The 21,112-nt window shown below is 45.5% G+C and overlaps 1 protein-coding gene across 1 annotated transcript in view; it reads left to right on the top strand.

Annotated features, from left to right (window-relative positions):
• Positions 1-21,112, top strand: part of ak9 (adenylate kinase 9) — a 341,329-nt gene that overhangs the window by 155,542 nt on the left and 164,675 nt on the right. Inside the window, exons 20-21 of the mRNA XM_080193447.1 lie at positions 2,269-2,425; positions 13,447-13,549. Coding sequence (XP_080049573.1) covers positions 2,269-2,425; positions 13,447-13,549 — 260 coding nt within the window. The remainder of the gene's footprint in view (positions 1-2,268; positions 2,426-13,446; positions 13,550-21,112) is intronic.

The following is a 21,112-nucleotide window of genomic DNA, read 5'->3' as shown; positions in this document are numbered from 1 at the left end:
ATAATTTAATAAAATGGATTCAAAATTGGCTCAGTTGTAGGAGACGCAGTGTGGTGACAGAAGGCTGCTTTAGAGACTAGAAGCCAATGTTCAGTGGCATACCACAAGTATCTGTGTTGGGTCCACTATTATTTATCATTTATATAAATGACATTGATGACTACGTGGGGGTAAGATTAGTAAGTTAGTAAGATGACACAAAGATTGGATGGGTGGTTAACAGTGAGGCTGTGTGTCTTGGACTACAAGAAGATATACATAGAATGGGCGAAAGAGCAGATAAGTGGCACTTGGAATTTAACTCTGGTGTGAGGTGTGATACACTTTGGAAGGAATAATTTGACAAAGAAGTACTCAATGAATGGCAGAATACTAGGAAGTTCTGTGGAACAAAGGGACCTTGGCTTATTTGTTCATAGATTTCTGAAGGCAGAGGGCATGTTAGTAGCGTGGTGAAAAAAGCACATGGGACACTTGCCTTTATCAATCAAGGCATCAGGGCATAGATGATACATTCAGGGAAGTTATGCTGGAGTTGTATAGGACTTTGGTGAGGCCACAGCTAGAGTACTGTGTGCAGTTTTGGCTGCCACATTAAAGGGATGATGTGATTGCACTTGGGGAGGTGTAGAGGAGATTCATCATCCATCTGGCATTTAAGTTATGAAGAGAAGTTAGGTAGGCTTACGTTGTTTTCATTGGAGCAGTGAAGACTGAGGGGCAACCTGATCGAGATATATAAGATTCGGATGTAGTGACATTTGATTCAAGGATTCTGTCTGTAATTTCACTTTAAATGCAACCTTCTTGAACAGTACTAGCTGGTGTGTGAATCAGAGACTGTCTTTGGCAGGAATGTCAAAAGTATTCAACCTTATTATCCTTCACACAGTTATATATAGTTAGTATTAAAACTACATCAACTGCACAACTCTCATCTACACACCTGGTCACCTCCTCAAAAAATTCAGTAAAATTTGTTAGGTATGATCTCGCTCTGACCATGCCATGTTGACTCTCCCTGATCAAGCTTGTCTCTCCAAATGGAAATAGAGCAATGGACCAATGGACAGAATGGATAAGGAGCAGCTGTTTTCATTAGTTGAAGGGTCGTCACAAGGGAACATTGGTTCAAGATTGGGGGGGTGGGGACAGGAGATTTGGGGGGAATGCAAGGAAGAACCTTTTTGCCCAAAGGGCGGTGATGGTCTGGAATGCACTGCCTGGGAGGGTGGTGAGAGGGATTGCCTCACATCCTTTAAGAAATACCTGAATGAGCACTTGCCATTTCATAACATTCAGACTGTAGGCCAAGTGCTATTAGATGGGATTAGGTGGGAGTTCAGGTGTTTCTTACATGTTGGTGCAGACTCGATGGGCCAAAGAGCCTCTTCTGCAGTATATGATTCCATGATATTCTTATGTTTCTGCTGACCCTATCCTTTAGTTGGTAGCAGTCATGGATTTAAAAGTCAGCACTAAAAAATGTGTTTAACAGTTGGAAAAAGAGATTGGCCAGGAGCAAGGTAGGGCCTGTTGGAAATTTTTAACAATGTATTATCAATGAAAATGAGGAAAATGTTGAAAAATTATTTGGGGTCATTATTTACAATAAAGGCAGAGGACAGCTTCTAGACATCCCAAGGAAAGTAATATTGAATTGGGAACTTGCCAAAATGAACGTAAGCAAAATAAAATGAATGAGGAAAATAACGGCATTAAAGTGTGATTAATAACCAACACCATATGTTTCCATTACAGAATTCCCTTGACCAAATATTTTGTCATTTTTCATATTAACAAGTTTTCTCACCCTTCCCATTACTACATGTTGTTACTCAATTAATAAGTAATTTGTTTTATTGAAATTAAAGCAACAGTTTTACAGATAGAGAAACTTACAGCTTTAGAAGTGCAACTTAACACTCAGAATTGTCAAACTTTTGCTGTACCAAGACGTTAATTTTTTCACTGACCCATGCCTTGAAACTTCTCGTCATTTCTCTCATTCTGTGCATCTCCTCAAAATCACTATGAATGATTGGTTTTACATTGTTCTTGCTGGCAAAAATGTTCCCTCTGACAGCACAACACTCATTCGGTATTGCATTGAAGTGTTAACCTGGATTTTGTATTTGAGTTCCTGAATTGGGACTTGAATCCAAAATCTTCTGACACAGAGGTGAGAGGGTTATGACAGAGCCATGGCTGACAATTGCAGCAATATTATTATACTCTCCGATTTCTTATGATTTGCTTGTTTTGCAGGTTCGTGAAGAAAAATTAGTGAAGAATCCTGATCATCCTGTGGCTGGGGGTTGGGTGCTGGATGACTTCCCAGAAACAATAGATCATTGTAAAGTAATGGCAGAGCTCGGTTATTCTCCTGATAATATCTTCTTGTTGGATAATGCTGTGAATGATGGTAAGTAAACCAATTAACTGAATTTGTTTTGTTATGATAGTAAGAATAACATATGTATCATCAAATCTCCTGTAACATACCAAAAGCCCATTTTTTTTTATTCATTCTTGGGCCATGGATATTATTGACTGGTCAGCATTTATTGCCCATCCCTAGTTGCCCTTGAGAAGGTGGTGGTGAGCTGCCTTCTTGAGACTTTATAGCGATTGATACAATTTTGATAGGCCATTTCAGAAGGCAATTGGGAGTCAAAGAACAAAGAAAATTACAGCACAGGTGCAGGCCCTTCGGCCCTTCAAACCTGCACCGACCATACTGCCCGACTGGACTAAAACCCCCTCACCTTCCATGGACAATCAGTCAACCACATTGCTGTGGCTCTGGAGTCACATGTTGGCCAGATCAGGTAAGGACAGCAGATTTCCTTCCCTAATGGACATTAGTGAACCAGATGGGTTTTTCCAACAATCAGCAATGGTTTCATGGTCATCAGTTGTTTCTTAATCCCAGCTATTTTTAAGTTGAATTCAAATTCTACCATCTTCCGTGGTGAGATTCGAACTGGGGTCCCCAGAACATTTGCTGAGTTTCTGGATTAATAGCCTAGCAAAAATACCACTCCAATATTAACACCATTCCATGAGAGTGAAAGCTAATATCTTAACAAGTAATATATTGGACTCAGTTTTATGGCATTTCTCACAGACGGAAAGAATCCTGGATTTTGTTCAACATGGGTTCATTGTCTAAGGAGGATTACAGCAGGCTTTTCACTCATTGTAAGAACGTAAGAACATAAGAAATAGGAGCAGGAGTAGGCCATCTAGCCCCTCGAGCCTGCCCCGCCATTCAATCAGATCATGGCTGATCTGATAGTGGTTCAGTTCTACTTACCCGCCTGCTCCCCATAACCCTTAATTCCCTTATTGGTCAAAAATCTATCTACCTGTGACTTAAACACATTTAACGAGGTAGCCTCCACTGCTTCAACGGGCAGAGAATTCCAAAGATTCACTACCCTCTGGGAGAAGAAGTTCCTCCTCAACTCTGTTCTAAATTGACTCCCCCCTATTTTGAGGCTGTGCCCTCTAGTTCTTGTTTCCTTTCTAAGTAGAAATAATCTTCTTACTTCCCTCTGATCCCAACACATTTTCTTGGATTGGGTGTGTTTGACAATACAAGCTATGTTCCCAATGGGACCACCTCTTCCTTCCACCTCCCCACCAACTGCAGGAGGAAATTCACCACTCCTTTGGGATAAATATGGAGGTCTGGCAACAAATCATCTGTAGCATCACCAAAAGAATTAGATCATGTTTTAAAAAGTTGCTAGAAGAGCCTCAATAATTGCAGTTAAATTGTTTCAGGCTCTATAAATTTCTTGCATGAGACAAAGGAGAGGCACATATTGCTGGGCATCCCCCCTTTAAAGAACAAAGAACAACCCAGCATGGGAAACAGGCCCTTTGGCCCAACAAGCCCACGCTGCCGCATCACCCTACACCTATTCTACCCTGCGTGTCTACGAATAGAACCCCTGACTTAGCCAGAGGGACTTTGTCAAACGCCTTACTGAAATCCATATAGATGACATCAACGGCTCTCCCATCGTCAACCGTTTTTGTCACCTCCTCAAAGAATTCCACCAGATTCGTAAGGCAAGACCTCCCTCTAACAAAGCCATGTTGCGTATCCCTAATCAGACCGCAACGCTCCAGATGCTCATACATCCTACCCCTAAGTACTTTTTCCATTAATTTCCCTACCACCGATGTCAAACTCACTGGCCTATAATTTCCAGGGTTATCCCTGCTACCTTTTTTGAACAGCGGTACCACATTTGCTACCCTCCAGTCTTCTGGGACCTCACCTGTGTCCAGAGAAGAGACAAAGATTTGCGCCAGAGGCCCAGCAGTTTCATCTTTCACCTCCCTAAGCAGCCTGGGATAAATACCATCAGGCCCCGGAGCTTTATCCGTCCTTACACTACCTAAAAGCCCTAGCACTTCCTCCCTCGTAATAGATATTTCCTGCAGCTGATCCTCAGCTCCCTCTAACAGACCGCACGATTCCGAACCCCTCTCCTTCGTGAATACCGACGCAAAGCATTCATTCAGGAGCTCCCCCATTCCCTCCGACTCAATACATATCTCCCCACTTTTGTCCCTAAGAGGACCAATTTTCCCTCTAACTACTCTCTTGCTCCTAATATAGGAATAAAATGCCTTCGGATTTTCCTTAATCCTACCAGCCAAAGCCAGTTCATGCCCTCTCTTCGCCCTTCTAATTCCCCTTTTTAGCTCCCTCCTACTCTCTCTATATTCCTCCAGCGCACTCTCCGTACCCAGTCGTTTCGACCTAACATATGCCTCCCTCTTCTTCCTGACCAAGTCTTCAATACCCCCTGTAATCCACGGCTCTCTAATCCTACCTTTCCCATCCTTCTGCTTAACCGGAACATACCTCCCCTGCAACCATTTCATTTTGCCCTTAAAAGCCTCCCACTTGCCAACCGTGGACTTGCCAGCTAACAGTCCCTCCCAATCAGTGTCCTGCAGCTCCCTCCTAATCCTGCCATAGTTCGCCTTTCCCCAGTTCAGCACACTCCCGTTCGGCTGGCACTCGTCCCTTTCCATTTTTATCCTAAAGTAGACGGACTTGTGGTCACTATTAGCCACATGTTCGCCTACCTCTACCTCTCCCACCTGCCCCGGCTCATTACCCAACACTAAATCCAGTATAGCCCCTCCCCTAGTCAGACTAGTTACATACTGCTCCAGAGACCCTTCCAAAACACATTTCACAAACTCCTCTCCCTCCGTACCCCCAGCTCTAGGCCCCCTCCAATTCACTCCAGGAAGATTAAAGTCCCCCACTACAACCACCCTATTCTTCCTGCACCTATCCAAAATGCCTCTGCAAATGCCTTCCTCCACTGACCTCGGGCTGTTGGGTGGCCTATAATACACCCCTAGCAACGTAATCTCCCCCTTTTTATTCCTCAACTCCACCCACAGTGACTCAATCCCTATCTCTTCTATATTGTCCTCGCTCTGCACTACTGCGATGCTTTCCTTGACTAACAGTGACACCCCTCCACCTCTCTTCAACCCTCCTCTGTCACACCTAAAACACTTGTACCCAGGAACATTCAGCTGCCAGTCCTGCCCTTCCCTTAACCATGTCTCTGTTACAGCCACCACATCTAACTGCCTCACAAACATCAAGGCCTTAATCTCATCCGTTTTCCCTGCCACACTCCTAGCATTGAAACAGACACAGTTCAACCCACAAGTGTCCCTCGGAACCTCCTTCTCCCTGATACTTTTCCTTTCGCCCGACTCTCTCCCAGCCACCTCCCCACCCCCCCTCCATATTAGTTTAAACCCTTCATAAACACCCCAGCTAACCTCCCCGCTAAGACATTAGTTCCCCTCCCGTTCAAATTCTCCCCACCCCTCCTGTACAATTGCCCTTCTCACCTAAACACCTCCCAGTGATCCACAAAAGTAAAGCCCTCCACCCTACACCAGTCCCTCAACCATGCATTCAGCTGCATGATCTCGTCATCCTTTGCCCTGCTGATACTGGGCAACAACCCAGAGAGTGCCACCCTAGAGGTCCTACTCTTTAGTTTGGCCCCCAACTCCCTAAATTGCGTACGGACCTCTACCCTACTCCTCCTTCCTATGTCCCCCTCCCCTACATGTACTATGACCTCAGCCTGTGCCCCCTCCCCTTTCAAAATTCCCTCTACCCTGTCCGTTACATCCTTGACCCCTGCTCCAGGGAGGCAGAGCACCATCCTGGAGTCACGCCTCTGTCCACAGAACCTCCTATCGATACCTCTGACCCTCCCGTCCCCTACCACTATCACCTTGCCAGTCCCCTTCTGTCCCTCTAAGTCAGTCACCTCCTCCTGCCTATCTTTCTGTGCCCCTGTCGACGAACCATGGGGGGCCTCTGGGGAGGCTGGGGGACCCCGACTACACTTCTTCTTCCTCTTTCCCCTCCTAACAGTCGTCCATCCTCCCTTCTCTTCAGCCCTTGAGACCTCCTCCTGCTCACGGTTCCCAGCCATTATCTCCTTGTTCTCCCTGACTAGAAACGCATCTTCCAGCCGCCCCTCGAGTTGCCTGACCCGGGCCCTCAAGCGCTGCAGTTCTAAACATTTACTGCAGATGTGGACCTTGGGGACACGTGACACCACCAGGAACTCCCACATGTGGCACCTGACGCAACTTACATTCCTCCCTATATTCCCTACCATGTCCCAACCTCCTGTAAGTGCCCAAAGGTAGAAACCTGTCTCTCACCTTCTCTAAGCCTGCTCTCACCTAAGCCCAGCGAGCCAAAACCCTTCTCACTCAGTTCCCACTCACTCCGCTGCCCGCTCCCGATGCTGCCCGCTCTATGCTGCTACCCCTTATTTATACCCCCCGCTCCCCCTCAACGACAATCCCCTGGCCTAACTTCCGGTACGGAAGTAAACTACACTCTAACAAGCCCCGAGAACCGGAAGTACAGAAAAAAAGCGGTTTTTTACTTTAAATCAGTCACTCACCACAGCCACAGCCACCAGGTTCAATGCTCCGGAGAACAATGCTCCTTTAAAAAGGAGGTCAAAACACCTTCAGTTATTCTTCTAAGGCTACTGCACTCTCTTCCTGATTATCACTAGTATCCTTGAAAGGGAGAGAAATTCAGTGAGTTTCTGGGCCCAGCCATCATTACATGCGGTATGCAAGGAAGAACCTACCACCTTCAGCTAGTTGGAGCAAGTGAGGGAATCATTGGTGGTACTGGTAGAAACATATTCCAGTGGCTAACAACCAATGATGTATTCTCATAACTCATGAAAGAGCAATATAATACTTCCAAAGATTGTTCATTCCCTCATATACCTGTGACTTATTTGTTCATTATTCAAAGATGCCTTCAAAGTCAGCAGATCAAAACAGATCATATAAAACAGTGTTTCTGGGTCAATCCCAAAACTTGGAGGCCTTAGTGGGGCAATCCTTTCACTCCAAGTATTTCATGTTGCCCATAGCTCTGATCCCAGGTACTTGACTGGCACTTGGAAAAGATTTAGAAAAGGTAAAGGAAAATGAGGCAAGTTGTAAAAGGAGTGCATGGGAGAATTCTCAGAAGTGGCCTTACCTTGAACTACTTTTGATATTATTGAAGTTTGTCATTTTTTCATAATGTTTTTGACCAATCTAAATGAAACGTTAACTATTTTTGAATAGGAAAATATAACATTTTTGGCCTGCTGGCCACTGCATGCCTAAAAGTTTTAATGAGGTAATTTGTGTTTTGAGGGAATGTCACCCAAGTCCTGAATTGAACCTGAGCCCCCAGAGCTGTGAGGTAGCAGTGCTGACCACTGTGCCACCATATCACCTCATGTTGATACTTGACTACTGTTTCTTTGGTGATCATATCCTGGTATGAGATTTGAACCCAGGGCCTCTGACTCAGGGACAGCAAATTATCCTTGCGCCATTACACCTTTTTTAAAAAATTTGTTTTGAGGAAGTAACAAAGAGAATTGATGAGGGTAGTGCAGAGGTTATTGTCTACATAGATTTCATAGAAATCATAGAAACTGTACAGTGCAGAAAGAGGCCATTTGGCCTATTGAGTCTGCACTGACCACAATTCCACCTGTCCCCTACCCCCTCTATCCTTACATATTTACCTGCTAATCCCTCTAACCTACACACCTCAGAACACTAAGGGCAGTTTTAGCATGGCCAATCAACCTAACCCTCACACCTTTCAAATGTGGGAGGAAACTGGAGCACCCAGAGGAAACCCACACAGACACGAGGAGAATGTGCAAACTCCACACTGACAATGTCCCAAGCCAGGAATCGAACCCAGGTCCCTGGAGCTATGAAGCCGCAGTGCTAACCATTGTGGTACTCTGCCGCCTTTCAGTAAAGCACTTGATAAGATCTCGATGGTCAGAAAAGTGAGGCCTTATAGGATACAGGGGAAAGTGGCAGGTTGGATCCAAAATTGGCTCAAGTGTCAGGAAACAAACAGTAATGGTCAATGGATATTTTTGCACAAGTTTCCAGTGGTGGTCCACAGGGCTCAGTGTTGGTACTCTTGCTGTTTGTTGTTTATATTAATGATTTAGACTCAGAAGTGGGTGGCATGATTGGGTAATTTGCAGATTAAACAAAAATTGGCCATGTAGTTGATAATGAAGAGGACAGCTGTTGACTCCAGAATGCTATCAATCATTTGGTTGAGTGGGCAGAAGTGGTACGGAATTCAATCTGGAAAAGTGTGAGGTAATGCATTTGGGGAGGACAAGCAAAACAAAGGAATAGTCACTAAACAAGATATCGAGAGAGGTTGAGGCATTCATAGACCTTGGAGTGCATGCCCATGGGTCCTTGAAGGAGGCAAGACAGTTGGACAAGGTGGTCAAGAAAGCATATAGGCTGCTTTCCTTTATTTGGCAAGGTATTAACTACAAAAGCAATGATGTAATGTTGGAACTGTATAAAACACACTACAGCTGGAGTTTTGTTTACAGTTTTGGTCATCGCAATATAAGAAGGGCATAATTGCTGTGGAGAGAGTACAGAGGAGATTTACAAGAATATGGGCAGGGCTTAAAAATCACAGTTATGAGGAGAGATTGAATATGCTAGTATTGTTTTCCTTGGAACAGACAAGGCTAAGAGGAAATCTAATTGATTTGTACAAAATGTGTGTGCAAGAGTTTCCTCTGTGTGCTCTAATTTCCTCCCACACTCCAAAGATGCACAGGTTAGGTGGATTGGCCATGGTAAATTGCCTGTTAGTGTCAGGGGAATTAGCAGGGTAAATGCACAGGATGATGGGGATAGGGCCTGGGTGGAATTGTTGTCAATGCGGACTTGATGGGCTGAATGACCTCTTTCTGCACTGCAGGGATTCTGTGATTCTATGCAAATTATGAGAGGGCAAGACAGGGTAGACAGGAAAGACCTGCTTCCCCTACCTAAGGGGTTAACTACCAAGGGCCATAGATTTAAGGTGATTGCTGGAAGGATCAAAGGGGACATGGGAAAAACCTTTTCATAGACAGAGTGGTTAGTGTTAGGAATCCACTGGTGGTTGAAGCTGAAATGCCTAATTCAAGGCCCCTTTTCTGCATCTGAAATGCTGTAACCTGCCAGACTATGGGCCAGGTACTGGAAAATGAGGTTAAAATGAGTAACTCGTTCATTCTTTCTGTTTTTGTGTTGGCACAAACATGAGGGGCCAAAGGGCCTCTTTCAGCACTGTAACCTCTCTATGATTCTTGAACGGCTACAGTCCACATAATGTAGGTACACCCAAAGTGCTATGAGGAAGGGTGTTCCAGGACTTTGACGAAGTGACAGTGAAGGAATGGTGATATATTTCCAAGTCAGGATTATGAATGGCTTGGAGGGGAGCATTCAGGGAGTGATGTTCCCATGTATTGGCTGCCCTTGTTCTTCTGGGTGGCAGTGGTCCTGGGTTTGGAAGATGCTGTCTGAGGAGCCTTGATGAGTTCCTGTAGTAGATCTTGTAGATGGTAAACACTGCTTCTACTGTGTGTCGATGGTGGAAAGAATGAATGTTTGATTTGATTTTGATTTGATTTATTATTGTCACATGTATTGGTGTACAGTGAAATGCATTGTTTCTTGCGCGCTATACAAAGCATATCATACATGGAGAAGAAAAGGAGAGAGTGCAGAATGTAGTGTGACAGTCATAGTTAGGGTGTAGAGAAAGATCAACTTAATGCAAGGTAGGTCCATTCAGAAGTCTGATGGCAACGGGGAAGAAGCTGTTCTTGAGTTTGATTGGTACGCATCCTCAGACTTTTGTATCTTTTTCCTGATGGAAGAAGGTGCAAGAGAGTATGTCCAGGGTGCATAGGGCCTTTAATTATGCTGGCTTTTCCGAGGCAGCAGGAAGTGTAGATGGAGTCAGTGGGTGGGAGGCTGGTTTGAGTGATGGACTGGACTTCGTTCATGACCATTTGTAGTTTCTTGTGGTCTTGGACACAGCAGAAGTCATAGCAAGCTGTGATACAACCAGAAAGAATGCCTTCTATGGTGCATATGTAAAGTTGGTAAGAGTCGTAGAGGCATTCGTGGGCTTTCTTAACTGTAATGTCGGCATGAAGGGACCAGGACAGGTTGTTGGTGATCTAGACATCTAGAAACATGAAGCTCTTGATCATTTCAATTTTGTCCCAATTGATGTAGACAGGAGCACTACGCTTCCTGAAGTTGATGACTATCTCCTTCATTTTATTGTATTGAGGGAAAGATTGTTGTCATCACACCAGTTCACAAGATTCTCTATCTCTTTCATGTACTCTGTCTCATCATTGTCTGAGATCAGACCCAGCACAGTGGTGTCATCAGCAAACCTGAAAATCGAGTTGGAGGGGAATTTGGCCACGCAGTCATTGGTGTATAGGTAGTCCAGTAGGGGACTAAGAAAACAGCCTTGTGGGGCACTGGTGTTGAGGATGATCATGGAGGAGGTGTTTTTGCCTCTCCTTACTAATTGCAGTCTGTGGCTTAGGAAGTTCAGGATCCAGTCACAGAGGGAGGAGCTGAGCCCCAGGCCACTGAGTTTGGAGATGAGTTTCATAGGAATAATGGTGTTGAAGGCTGAGCTGTAGTCAAGTGCATGCAGCATGAACCTGGTGGACGGCGCTCCCACACATCTGTCAACAATCTGGCACTGTCCTCCCGAAGGCCAGGCAGTCCGCAGGAATGCAGTGACCCTGGTGCTGTGTGGCCCTGCCTCGGCGACCTCTGTAGGACGTACTGGATCATCGACACTGGTGTGTCATCACGCGTTGGAGCGCCGTCCACTGGGTGCACGGTGCATGCACTTGCAACTCAGCCGGCGTTGTCTGCCTGGTGCACTGCGGGGTGGATGTCCCAAAGCATGGTGCACTGGGGCCCATTGCAAAGGCTGCGACTGTGGATCGATGGGCGTCGCTGGGCGGGAATGTTCTGTTCCTGTTGGGGGTCACTTCGGCGGTCTTCGGGTGGCAGTTCTCTGGGGCGGGCTTCACAACACATGGCGGCACTTCCACACACATGAGGACGGCCTCAACCGGGATCTTGGGTTCATGTCACACTAATATAGAACCCTACAATGCAGAAAGAGGCCCTTCGGCCCATCGAGTCTGCACCGAAAACAATCCCACCCAGGCCCTTCCCCCATACCCCTACATATTATACCCACTAATCCCTCTAATCTATGCAACCCTGGACACTAAGTGGCAATTTCTTAGCATGGCACATCTTTGGACTGTAGGAGGAAACGGGAGCACCCGGAGGAAACCCATGCAGACACAAGGAGAATGTGCAAACTCCACACAGACAGTGACCTGAGCCGGGAATCGAACCCAGGACCCTGGAGCTGTGAAGCAGCAGTGCTAACCACTGTAGTACCGTGCCACCCACGGTAACCCCCACGACTTGCCTGGGCTTGCAAAATCTCACTAACTGTCATTGCTGGAGACAATACACATTTCTTTAACCTGTGCTTAACCCTCTCTCCACTCACATTGTCTGTACCTTTAAGACTTGATTATCTGTAAAGACTCACATTCCAACCATTATTTTGTAAATTGAGTTTGTGTCTTTATATGCCCTGTTTATGAACAGAACTTCTACTCACCTGATGAAGGAGCAGTGCTCCGAAAGGCAGTGGCTTGTGCTACCAAGTAAACCTGGTGGACTTTAACCTGTGTTGAGAGACTTCTTACTTTCTTGTATGACTTGAATGACCTGGACTTCAGCAAGCAGTGGATATCCCTGTTCGGTTTCTGGTTGGAAACACGTGGATTTGCTTCTTTGACATACAGTCTTCTACACATTTACTAATTAAGTCAGTTATTGAAGTGGTGTAGTTGTTCTGGCTCGTCACAGAGTTTTTAAATACTGACCAGTCTACTGGCTTTGACAGTCTTGTAAAAGATCATCCGATTCTTCAGGCCAACATCGCACGACTTTCTTTGACAGATTGTCCCACTTCAGTTTTTGGGCGTAAGCCAGGAGCAGGAGTACAGCCTTGTGGTCTGATTTGCCTAAGTGTGGGCAGTCAATAGAGTAGCAGGAATGTTTGACATTTGTGTAGCAATGGTCTAGGATGTTTGGGCCTCTGGTGGAGCAAGATATGTTGGTGGCATATTGGTAGGAAGCGCTTCAACCTCGTCTGATTGAAGTCCCTGGCCACGATGAACAAGGCCTCGGGTAGTTTGTGGGTGTGGTGCCAATCAAACAGGCTGCATTTGTCTTGGATGGTGTGAAGCTGTTGAAGCTGCACTCATCCAGGCAAGGGCAAAGTATTCTATCACACTCGTGATCTGTACCTTGTAGATGTTGGACAGGTTTTTGGGGACTTGGGAGGTGAGTTACTCGCCGCAGGATCCCTGCTCTTGTGGTCACACTATTTATATGGCTAGGCCAGTTGAGTTTCTTGTCAATGGTAATTCCCATGATGTTCAGAGTGTGGATTCAGCCTTGCTAATGCCATTGAATCTTAAAATACAAAGGTTAGATTTTATTTTGTTGGAGATGATCGTTGCCTAGTACTTGTCTGGTGAAAATGTTACTTCACATTTTGGAAGGACAGGAAGCTAGCACACTTCTTAGCCATAATTACCACTATTTACATTCCCGTTGTCTTTTTGACATTGACATCTTTGTCAATTAGTCCAAACCCCTCCCCCACATCCTTACCTCATCAATATAAGTATCATCCTGTTTTCTAATGTCCTCAGCTCTGACAATGGGTCATCCAGACTTGGAACATTAACCCAATTCTCTTTTTACCGATGTAGTTAGACCTGCTGAAATTTTCTAGGCTTTTCTGTTTTTGGTTCAGATTCTACCATCATGCGTTCCTGTTATTGTTATAGTGTATCACAGTAGATTGCTTTGATGATTGGTAAACTGTATTAAAACATGTATTGGAATTCTGATGTTTAATATGCTTCTTAACACTATTAGGAAAATTTCTGCTACACCGATTGTATAATTTAAATAAAGATCAGATTGAAGTCAAGATACTACATAGACTTAAAGAAGCGGCAGCAAAAAGTAAACTTGAAAAGTAAGTAGATCAATTTTCACCCCCAATTATTCTTACTGCTACTTTTCTCTCATGTGATTTGAATTGTTGTGTTTTTTTGTATGTCATTGTGTTTTTGTGATAATATTGTGCCTTTAAGAAATGTATTTATATCATGATTCTTGTGAAGGATATGTTAAAGTTCAATTCTATTTAAATGATGCCACTCTGCTACAAGCAACCCACATGCTGAGAATGTAGAACAATAATTGATCTTAGATATTAGAGTGTTTATTTTAATCTGAGCTAATGCAGTTTTGTTTCTTTTGGGTTGCCCCCTGGGGTTTTCTGTGTAGGTTTGATTAAGTTGATTGACAGAGGCTAAGTCATGTGCTGATGGGAGGAGCTACACTTACAGAGACAAGCAGGTGGTTTTCTGCTTGTGCCTGCAAGGAGAAGGAGCTCTTTTTTTTCTCTGTCTTATTCTCTCTCTGAAGACTGCAGTTTTGGACTTGCTAGAAAATAGATTAGCAACCTGCATATCAGCACTTAAGCCTGTTGTTTGCGAACTGATTTTGAAGAGGAGTTTACATCAATGAGAAATATTGCTTAAATTGGAACTAATAGAGATAGATTCACAGTTAAGAATTGTATTTTGTCATGGTTAAGTTTTTCAATTGGCAAAAGTTGTGCTATTTCTTTTTGTTATAGTTAAACTGTATTGTTAAATAAAGCTTGATTTAATAAAAACTTCCCAGTGGGTCAATAGAATCACATCTGGGGTGAAACGCCTTATCCTCACACTAATGGCAAAATCAAAAAAAGTTGCAGCCTAGTCCAACTTCATAAATTTCTGATCTGGTCTCTGAATTTTTTCTGCATTTTTCACCTGAAGTAGAAGGGGCAAGATTAGAGATAAAAGTACAGGGGGGAGAAACTGTACACTGTCTGTTTGCAAATGAGAGATTTTAGAGGTTAGGATGAGACTTGTTGGTGGGAATAGATGGGAGATGATCAAAGGGAGTGGGCAAGGTTAGGTTCTGGGGCAGTGATGGTGGAAAATGCAACAGGGAAGAGCTCATAATGAGTACGTACTTTGGTGAGGGAGTACATTGAGCAATATGTTGGACTTGAAGGGAAAACATCAGTAAAGGCAGTAGTTGAATTGGGAGATATGAATTTGTTTATAAGTGCTTGCAGCTCTGTCAATAAGCAATCAATGTGCTGGGGTGATGGTGGTAGTGGAGTTTGGCGGCTGAGTGAGGAGTCTGTAGTGCATTACTAAGTCCAGGAATTTATTTTTTAGCAGATAAGTTTCCTTTAAAATTTTTATTTTACTCCTTTAAAGTCTTTATTTTAGTGATACTAGTGCCCCTTTCAATTGGGATCTTAATTGATAATGCATTGTTTTACTTGTTTTGGGGTTCCAAGAAAGTATGAGTGTGGAAAGGTTTTGAGGATAAAGTAATAGACAGAAGCCACAGGCTGAGTAAGAAGGAAAAAAAACTGGGAACTAGTAAAGAAGAGGGCACAGGGAAAATAAGAATTTAGGTGATGTAAGCAAACATGCAACAATTTAACAAAACAATTAAATTAAATTGTGTCATAGAATCCCTACAATGCAGAAGGAAGCCATCTAGCCCAATGAGCCTGCATCAGCAACCATCCCACTCAGGCCCTGTTGCTGTAATCCCATGTATTTATCCTGCTAGTCCCCCTGACATTAAGGGTCAACTTAGCATAGCGAATCAACCTGCACATCTTTAGACTGTGGGAGGAAACCAGAGCAAAATTCCACAGAGGTAGTCACCCATGCCAAAATTGAACCTGGGTCCGTGGCACTGTGAGGCAGCAGCACTAACCACTGTGCCACCGTGCAGCATGGGACATGAGCATTGGTGGTATGATAACCCCATGAGTTTCCATGGGGAATCTATAACTGATTTCCCTGTAGAGCTCGTTGAATACAAGTCCCCTTGGTAAGACCAATGATATGCCAAGTGGAACTTGTCACTGGAGTCCTTTATAAGCAGATACCGGGAAGGGTCTGCAGAACTGTTGTCCCAGTTGGGACTTATATATGGAGCCATGGAGTAGTGGCTTTACTTTGTGTTTAACAATAACTACTGTTCCTTTCCAGTTGGGCTTCCTGAGTTATTAAAGTCTAAAAGACGAGCATTTATTGTCCATTTTCTGTTGGGAGAGGTGGTAATGAGCCATTTCCTTAAGCCCCTACTGTCCATGTGATGTAGATCTTCCAAAGAGGTGTTGGGTAAAGAATTCCAAGATTTTGCTTCAGTGAGAATGATAAATGGTAATGCTTGTCTAAGTCAGGAGAAGTCTCCGGCTTTGTGGCAGACTTTGACAATTATCTGAACACTGCGAATTTGGGCTTCGCTGAGAGGCATGTTGAGAGATCAACAATCCCAACACTCAAAAGAAACCAAGATTTCATTGGAAAAAGCAGTAAAAATGGCCCAAGAATGCACTGAGCAAGGCGCGTATAAGCTGCAAGGCATGCAAAATCAGATAAATCAGTTGTGGCAGGAAAAGGCTGCAGCTAGGAACGACCCAAGCAAGGGTGCAGCAGAGCCTAAAAATAGTCATTCAGCACCAGGGTCCAAGTCATATTTTTGATGTGGGGGAAGCCATTCCAAAGGGAAGCCTGTGCAAGAATTTTAGCTGTTTCAGATGTAAAAAGAGTCACCTGCAAACTAGGTACATAGAACACTTCATCACAAACAGGCCCTTCGGCCCACAAGTTGCACCGATCATATCCATCCCTACCAGGCCTATCTATAACCCTCAATCCCATTAAATCCCATGTACTCATCCAGAAGTCTCTTAAAATACCCCAACGAGTTTGCCTCCACCACCACCGATGGCAGCCGATTCCACTCACTCACCACCCTCTGAGTGAAAAACTTACCCCTGACATCTCCTCTGTACCTACTCCCCAGCACCTTAAATCTGTGTCCTCTCGTAGCAACCATTTCAGCCCTGGGAAATAGCCTCCGAGAATCCACCCTATCTATACCTGTCAACATCAGGTTGCCTCTCATCCTTCGTCTCTCCAGGGAGAAAAGACCTAGCTCCCTCAGTGTATCCTCATAAGGCATGCCACCCAATCCAGGCAACATCCTTATAAATCTCCTCTGCACCCTTTCAATAGCTTCCACATCCTTCTTGTAGTGAGGCGACCAGAACTGCGCACAGTACTCCAAGTGGGGTCTGACAAGGGTCTTATAAAGTTGCAGCATTATCACCCGACTCCTAAACTCAATCCCTCGATTAATGAAGTCTAGTACACCTTCTTGACCACATCCTCCACCTGTGAGGCCGATTTAAGAGTCCTATGGACCCGGACCCCAAGGTCCTTCTGATCCTGTACGCTGCTAAGAGTCCTACCCTTGATATTATATTCCTTCATCCCGGACCTGCCAAAATGGACCACGACACATTTATCCATGTTGAAGTCCATCTGCCACTTCTCTGCCCAGTCTTGCATCCTTTGTCTCACTGCAACTTCTGACATCCCTCCAGACTACCCACAACACCACCAACCTTTGTGTCATCGGCAAACATACAACCCATCCCTCCACTTCCTCATCCAGGTCATTTATGAAAATGACAAACAACAAGGGTCCTAGAACAGACCCCTGGGGCACTCCACTGGTGACCGACCTCCATGCAGAAAAAGGCCCATCCACAACCACTCTCTGCCTTCTGCTGGCAAGCCAGTTCTGGATCCACAAGGCAACAGCCCCTTGAATCCCATGCCTTCTCACTTTTTAAGAAGTCTTGCATGGGGGAATCTTATCAAACGCCTTGCTGAAGTCCATATAAACCACATCCACCGCTCTTCCTTTGTCAATGTGTTTAGTCACATTTTCAAAGAACTCAACTAGGCTCGTAAGGCACGACCTGCCCTTGACAAAGCCGTGCTGACTACTTTTGATCATACTAAACTTCTCTAAATGTTCATAAATCCTGTCCCTCAGTATCCTCTCCATCAACTTACCAACCCCTGAGGTCAGACTCACCGGTCGGCAATTTCCCAGGCTATCACTGTTCCCTTTCTTGAAAATAGGAACCACATCCGCAATCCTCTGGAACCTCTCCCATCTCCATCGACCACGCAAAGATCATTGCCAGAGGCTCTGCAATCTCTTCCCTCACCTCCCACAGTAACCTGGGACACATGAGCAAAGGTGTTGAGCAAAGCAGGCTGCGCACAATACACAAAAAAAAAACAATGAATACAACCCGTGTGAATAAGCTGGCGGCAGAACCAAAGGAGTGATCCAAATCAACAAGATACCTCCCATTGAGACTATCTTAATGGTTAATGGCCACCTTCTGAAAATGGAGTTTGACAAACAAGTGCTGCAGCTACTGTTATAGGTGAAAAAACATTCCAACATCTCCAGGAGGGACTGCAGCTATTCTGAGACTACCCTAGTAATGTATACTGGAGCGACACTAAAGGTAGTGGGGACAAGCTCCATATGGGTATCATATAAGAACCAGTTAGCTCAGCTGCCCATCGTGATGATTGAAGGACAGAGGCCCAGTCTCATGGGACGGGACTGGTTAAAAAATTAAAACTGGACTGGCTGGATATATTTAATGTCCAGTTTGGACAATTCCAAGAAATATAAGGAGGGATTCTAGAGAGAACTGACTCGATAAAAAATTTACTTAAACCCTGAGGCTATGCCTAGGCTTTTCAGAGCTTGCTCAGTGCCATATGCCTTACACCAGAAAGCAGAGGTTGAACTGAAAAAGCTGGAAGATCTGGGCATCATCAAGCCTGTGTAGCTTTCTGAATGGGTGGCACCCAGCGTCGTTGTCCTGAAACACATTCAAAGTGATTCTCCCAAAAAAGTTCTAAGTGCCAAATTCGTGTGAAAACTGGAAGAAATTACGCTAGATTTTTCAGTGGGAGTTTAGAGAAGAATGTCCCATTCTGTGCACTGCAGAAAGCACCAGCGTAATTTCTGTTAAAAATCAGGGAGCGGGATTTATCCCTGTGGATGAGACCAGCAGCACAGCACTGAGTGGGTGGGCCACTGCTGATCTGTTGTGCTGAGATTGGTGCATGCGTAATGGCCTCTGTCTGCTGGCTTCCCGATCGCTGGCCAGCCTCACAATCCCCCACAATGCCGGACTTCCAAGCTCCCACAGCCTGATCACTAGTTGTCCGGACATGTCCCCACCCCCCATCCTACCTGCCTCAACCTCCCCCCACCCCCTAACAGCAGTCTTTACGCCCCCCCTACCCTGCCGCCGCCCTGATCCCACCAGCAGCTGCTCCCCGTCCCCCCCTACCCCAATGGCCAGCCTCGATCACTGGCCTCCCTCCCTCCCCCAGTGAACCTGAGTGGCAGTGGGAACCCCTGCTGACCCCCACCGATTATTCCCCCCACAGACCTTGCCCCATCAGGCCCCACCCTCCGTTAGGCCCCATCCCTTGGCCCTGTCCAATGCCCGGTGGGCAGTGCCAAGGTGTCCCCTGGGCATTGGCACTTTGCCCCTTGGTTAGTCCCATGGGGCCCCAGGCTGGCACTGCCAAGACGACAGTGCCCAGGGGGCACTCCCTGACACCCGACCCTCTGGGGTTTGTCCCCTTCATTCCAAAGGGGTGGAGCTGTCAGCTTCCCACAAGTGGGGAGCTATGATAATCCCTGCTGGAATTAACTACTTCCGGCGGTGGGGGAGATGCTAGCGGGCCTGGAGACTTCAGTACCAGGCTGACTAATGTCATTTAAATCCTATTTAAAATAGGCACTGCATATATAATGCAGTTCTGCACCTGTTTCCAATGCAGAGCTGACAGAGCCAGAAATCCAGCATTGGTAAACGCACTCGGGGTCGGATGCCCAGCATGGACCGTGCTAATCCAGTGCTGCTTAAATCTCTCGGCCCACTGCACTGAAAGATCAGTAAGCAGGATAGGAGAATCACCCCCATTGTGGCATGAGGATATACAGTAATCAGAGGAGCCCAGCTAAATCATTAATCCTCTATGCTGATCAGGAATAGTCAGCATGGATTTGTCAAGGGCAGGTCGTGCCTTACAAGCCTAGTTGAGTTCTTCGATAATGTGACTGAACACATTGACGAAGGAAGTGCCGTGGACGTAGTGTACATGGACTTCAGCAAGGCGTTTGATAAGGTCCCCCATGCAAGACTTCTTGAGAAGGTGAGAGGGCATGGGATCCAAGGGCCTTTGGCCTTGTGGATCCAGAACTGGCTTGCCTGCAGAAGGCAGAGAGTGGTTGTGGATGGGGCTTTTTCTGAATGGAGGTCAGTCACCAGCGGAGTGCCTCAAGGATCTGTTCTGGGAACCTTGTTGTTTGTCATTTTCATAAATGACCTGGATGAGGAAGTGGAGGGATGGGTAAGTAAGTTCGCTGATGACACTAAGGTCGGTGGTGTTGTGGATGGTCTGGAAGGATGGCAAAAGTTGCAGCAGGACATAGATAGGATGCAGGACTGGGCGGAGAAGTGGCAGATGGACTTCAACGCGGATAAATGCGTAGTCGTCCATTTTGGCAGAGCCAACGGGATGAACGAGTACACTATCAAGGGCAGAAGTCTGAGTAGTGTTGAGGAGCAGAAGGATCTTGGGGTCCGGGTCCACAGGACTCTTAAATCGGCCTCGCAGGTGGAGGAGGTGGTCAAGAAGGCGTATGGTGTACTGGCCTTCATTAATCGAGGGATTGAGTTTAGGAGTCGGGAGGTAATGCTGGAACTTTATAAGACCCTTGTCAGGCCTCATTTAGAGTATTGTGCACAGTTCTGGTCGCCTCACTATAGGAAAGATGTAGAAGCTATTGAAAGGGTACAGAGGAGATTTACAAGGATGTTGCCTGGACTGGGAGGCATGCCTTATGAAGTTAGGTTGAGGGAGCTGGGACTCTTTTCCCTGGAGAGACGAAGGTTGAGAGGCGACCTGATAGAAGTTTACAAAATGTTGAGAGGAATAGATAGGGTGGACTCTCAGAGGCTATTTCCCCGGGTTGAAATGGTCGCTACGAGAGGACACAGATTTAAGGTGCGGGGAGGGAGGTTCAGAAGTGATGTTAGGGGTAAGTTTTTCACTCAGAGGGTGGTGAGTGAATGGAATCGGCTGCCGTCATTGGTGGTGGAGGCGAACTCGCTGGGGTCTTTTAAAAGACTTCTGGATGAGTATATGGGGTTTAATGAGATTGAGGGTTATAGATAGGTCTGTAGGTTGGTAGGTGATGATGTGATCGGCGCAACTTGTGGGCCGAAGGGCCTGTTTGTGCTGTAGTGTTCTATGTTCTATGTTCTATGTTCTAAGTTAGCAAGGGGCCTCAAATATACTAAGCTAGACCTAAGTCACAATTGTCAGTAACTGGAACTGGAAAAGGACTCCAGAAAGTTAGTTACAATAAATGCCTGCAGGAGTTAAATCATCAGAACATCAGATTGCCATTTGGTGTCTTATCAGCCTGTGCCATTTTTCAATACACTATGCAGAGCCTGTTACAAGGAATCCCCAAAAATGGTGGTATGCTTGGATGATACCCTAATTACAGGTGTATCTCTGGAAGCACATAGTGCAAATATAGAAGA

The sequence above is a fragment of the Carcharhinus amblyrhynchos genome, chromosome 7 (assembly GCF_965287045.1).
Source record: "Carcharhinus amblyrhynchos chromosome 7, sCarAmb.v2.hapA, whole genome shotgun sequence".
Classification (NCBI taxonomy): Eukaryota; Metazoa; Chordata; class Chondrichthyes; order Carcharhiniformes; family Carcharhinidae; genus Carcharhinus; species Carcharhinus amblyrhynchos.
The sequence above is the reverse complement of the archived record's forward strand: the minus strand, read 5'-3'. Positions and strand labels throughout refer to the sequence as shown.